This window comes from Babesia bigemina, scaffold Bbigscaff_65571 (assembly GCF_000981445.1).
Source record: "Babesia bigemina genome assembly Bbig001, scaffold Bbigscaff_65571".
Taxonomy (NCBI): domain Eukaryota; phylum Apicomplexa; class Aconoidasida; order Piroplasmida; family Babesiidae; genus Babesia; species Babesia bigemina.
This window is the reverse complement of record NW_012237134.1, coordinates 1-4842: the sequence shown is the minus strand read 5'-3', so window position 1 is coordinate 4842 and position 4842 is coordinate 1. Positions and strand designations below refer to the sequence as shown.

Here is a 4842-nt window from a genome sequence, read left to right as displayed (position 1 = left end):
AATTATCGATGGAGAAATCGGAGAGGACGATAAGAAAAGTGGCACGGAAAAACTATCAAATAGAATCATCTTATCCGATGTTATTGACAAATTCACGGGTTACAAAAAATATGTAACGCAAGACAAGGTTAAACTGTTGTCGCTTACCGGCACTATAGAAGCAAGGGAAGGATCACTTCCAGAAGCAATTGGCGCAATTAGGGATAAAGCGAATGGTGACTTCGAGGCCGCAAAAAAAGATTCGAAAGAAGCAAAGGCATTCCACGAATGGCACAGCGCCGTCAAACAGAACTTGAAAGCGTTATCGGATGCATTCTCTAAGAAAGGTATGGAAGTGAAAACCGCTTTGCAAAAACTTAAGGATGAGAAGATCGGCAAACAGCTACACGGCGTCTCAGTTAGAAGCGGCACACTTCAGAAAATTTACAACGATATGGTAACTATACTTCGCGAACATTTCGACCCCGTCATAAAGTCCACCACCAAACTCATGAGAGTAGATGCCGACCGATTCAAACACGAATGCACTCAGTCACTCACACAACATGTCAACACTGAATCTCAACAAGCAATGGACAAACTCATTAATCAAGCGAGAAAGCTGTGCATATCGTCAATGAAGTCTTCCCTCGAACAATTTTCGGGGAAGGTCACCGAGGAGCTGAAGCCCCTGCCCACCCTCATCGACACCGACAGGCGGCACGGCTTTAAGGGTTTTATGCGGACGTTGGAAGGGACGATTGGAGATGATGGTGGGACGACGGACGAGAATATTGCGAGACTCAAGGGTCTCGTAGGTCAGCTGTCAGGGCATGTGAAACATAAGGACACGTTCCAAAATCTGTCGCAGAAATTCAAACAGTTCTGGCATCCACTCCACGACTACCTCAAAGAAGAGACCAAAAGAGTTCACGCAGCGAATAACGAGAAAATTAATCCCAAGCCGTCCGGAGAGGAACAGCTCTACACTTCCAAACTCGACGCTGCACATTCCGCACTCAACAAACTACTCGATCACATTAGTAATCACCGCTACAACCACGAAGTGCCCGCCATGCTAGACAGTCTCTCCACTAAAGTCGATGGTCTCCACCCCAAGACATTCAATGAACCGAGCACTCCCCTGCTTGACGGCGTTGGGGAGGGGCTGCGTGAGTTTGCGGCTGAACTAGGGAAGGCGTACATAAACAGGTATGATGGTGGGAAAACAATTAAAAGGTGGACACATAGGGAAACCGGAGATGTAGAATTAACGGTCGGAGGCCGAAATGGCGCAAAAATATTTCTGAGCCTGCTCGCCATACTCTATCACGATTTGTTAAAATTAAGAAGTGAGTGCAGGGGCTTGAGCGCACATCAAATCAACAAATCAACGGACGTAGGTAGACTGTTTGCCGAACTAGGATTCAAAGTTTCGGAAAAAAATCAGCAGAACGGTGAATTGCATGACCACAGGAATAAGATAGGTGACTACGTATTTAAGAGGATTATGTGGCCAATGAAAAAGGCTGATGAAAATGAGCATCTGAAGGGGTGTGAATCGAAAAAGCACGATAGATATAACAACTTCCACATCTTCGACCTACTCAATTGTATATACAGTCACTTTGAGCAGTACAACGAAGTCTGCCATATTGCTACTTCCTCAGCTAGGAGGCAGCCGTGCAGCGTCTATGAAATGCTTGTATGGCTCACTGGTCTTCCATACACTTCTGTATACGGCACAATGCGTGACATAACTTTGTCGGAGTTTTTTGAAGATTCAACTAAGCAGGTTGCCGCAGAAATAGAGGGTATTGAGATGACACTCACGGACATTGGTGCCGTACCCATACAAGCTTGTCCACGTGACATAACGTATAACAAAGTAACGAAAGCAATCACCCATATCTGCGCGAAAGCATATGATGTTCTCGCATCCATAGCAGGTCACGGCGACGAATACACGCTGTACGCCAGTGACTATTGCAACAACTCTTTAGGTCTCAAATATCCTAGTTCTGGTCAGGAATGTCTTGATATGCTTCTCGATGTACTACGGAGATGCTTGCCAGCACTCCGCTACATTTTCTACAGATGCAACGTAACCGCTGAGCACCACGGCTGGCGCAATTGTGAGTACGGCAAGGATGTGCCGACAAGCAAATCGCATTGCAGCAACAGTGCAACGGGCCAGGTAACGGGGCAACCAACGTGCGAAGCAAAGTGCCAACCAACTTCCCCGCTGATGAGCTATCTTAACGACTGCCTGCCTGGTCACTTACCGCATAATGTCAGCTCCATAGGGTGCAGATCGGTATGCAGCAACTGTCCCTCCGCTGCGAAGCTTGGTATGCCGTGTCTGACGCCCATGGGATTCCGCGGTTTCTCTGGCTCAACCAAAAGTGGCGCGGACCTATGTGAGATCATTCGCGAATTCTTAGGTAGTGGCCTGGTAGCATCATTGTTCTGCCTTGTACCTACTCCGCCGAAGACGCTGCCAGAACACTTCGGATTTGCTTTGTCGCTTGTCAATGGATGGGTTAATATTACCAATTTGACGCCCGAGAAACGAAGTGAATTTAGCTTTCAATCGTCATTTGAATCACGCATACGTGATGTCTCTCTTATGTTATATCCCGATTCCAATAAGTTAATAAAAACGTTGATGAGAGCATATGGTTCACAGGCGGTTTTGCATGAATATTGCAAGCATCCTCATCTTGTCAATTTCACTAGCTCAGATATATGTCGTTACGATGTTGCAGATGTAGCCTGCGCTCCTTATCTTCAATCGCTATGCTCAGGTTCCTATGAATACATGGCCATCAAACACTGTGAACTGTACCTCACCTGGGCCATATACCTCTCATGGGATTTCTGGCGATTGCTGAACAATTTGTACAACGACTTCTGCAACATATTCTGTGCCGATTGGGGTTGCCGCGGCTGCTTGAGAGGCGATACGTGCAAGAAAGGATCGCATGGTCGTACTGACGAAAAAAGTGGGAACCCACGTTGCCAGTGTCCATCAATAGTGGATTGTAAGGGCGTGTCACCGACGCTGTACCGATATGGATTCAGTTTCTGTGACGCTGTCAAATTGAATGATGATAAATATAAAAAGAAGTGTTCCGATTTCTGCAGTCAGTTAAACAAAATGTTAACTTCACAATATTTCAAAGACCTCTTCAAAGAATGCGACAACTTCATTTGGACCATCAGAGAACCGTTCACTTACATGGTCCTAGCACTTTGGTCACTCTCCCTCTTCTACCTCATCTGCGTGATGGTTGGCAGACTGGATGTGCTCCACATACGCTCACACTTACGATCACCGTCATCGCACAAGATAACGGCGCAATCATTGTTGGCGGCAGCGCAAGTCGGAAGGCTTGCCAAGATATCGTACCTGCAACCGTGATCATCGTCACATTTGTAATTCACAGTAACTCACTTACCATAGTTCACCTACTCACCTAACCGACAAACGTAGTCTAATGTCTCGAATTACTCTAGCGGCAACCTGTGAAGTAGATAGCGTTGAGATTAAGTGATGACTAAACGACGAAGCTAGGTGCTAAGCTGGCATCCAGGCAAAGTGCTGACCTAGCACCCAGGCTAAGTCCTAACCTAGCACCCAGGCAAAGTGCTAAGCTGGCAACCAGGCAAAGTGGTAAGTTAGCACCCAGGCAAAGTGCTGAGCTGGCAACCAGGCAAAGTGCTAAGCTGGCACCCAGGCAAAGTGGTAACCTAGCACGCAGGCAACATGTTGACCTAGCATCCAGGCAACGTGGTAAGGTAGCAACCAGCCAAAGTGCTAAGCTAGCAACCAGGCAAAGTGGTAAGCTAGCAACCAGGCAAAGTGCTAACCTAGCACCCAGGCAAAGTGCTAACCTAGCACCCAGGCAAAGTGCTATGCTAGCAACCAGGCAAAGTGGTAAGCTAGCAACCAGGCAATGTGCTAAGCTAGCACCCAGGCAAAGTGGTAAGCTGGCAACCAGGCAACGTGGTAAGCTGGCACGCAGGCAAAGTGGTAAGCTGGCAACCAGGCAAAGTGTTAACCTAGCATCGAAGTTAAGTGGTAAGCTGGCACGCAAGTTAAGTGCTAAGCTAGCCCCCAGGCAAAGTGCTGAGCTAGCCCCCAGGCAAAGTGCTAAGCTGGCACCCAAGCTAAGTGCTGAGCTAGCAACCAGGCAACGTGGTAAGCTGGCGGATGAACCGTAATTTGGTGGGTGTTGTAGCACGTTGATTGCCTGGTGCTTTGACTTGTGCGTTGACTGTGAGAGGTGTCCGCGTTGCCTATTGAGTGAGTGTCACGTGAGGCTGGGTGATTGGTCGCTAAGGTAAGCGGTCGTGATGGCCGCGGCGGGTGACCTAAGTCGTGTGTTGCGAGTCACTGGCAGGGTGGAGTAATCGGCGTCAGCCTGGTTAAGTAGTATATATAGGCGTCAATGTAGCGATTGTTAATATCACATTTAGGCACGTAGCCGACACGCTCCGCCAGCATGGCGCCGATACCGCGGCTCGTAGCACGGTGCTGCTGCACTGTGGGAGTTGAGCGCACGGGGTTCGCTGCAATTTTAATGGCGTTGCGAATAGTGAGTAATTTAGAGTGACAGTTGGTGCTGATGACATGCGTCGCGTCAGGTGCAGCTGTGGTATCCCGGGCAGCGTGGGTGTCGGTGGCCTGGGCTGGGGGATGCAGCGGCAGTGGTACGTGTTGCAGTTGGTGAGTGCTGCTTAGGTGATTGATATGTCTGCAGGCTGAAGGGACTGGGAGGGGAACATGTACCTGTTGCCGTTGGTGATTGCTTTTCTAGGTGGTTGATATGTTTGCCGGGTGACGGGACTGGGAACGGC

General features: G+C 48.6%; 1 protein-coding gene across 1 annotated transcript; it reads left to right on the top strand.

Moving 5' to 3' along the window:
- BBBOND_0002450 (hypothetical protein, conserved) lies at positions 1-3403 on the top strand (the record flags this gene model as incomplete). The annotated part of the gene is made up of 1 exon (XM_012915085.1): positions 1-3403. A coding segment is annotated over one exon (3403 nt), but the record flags the coding sequence as incomplete, so codon positions are not given.
- Positions 3404-4842: the final 1439 nt, after the last annotated feature.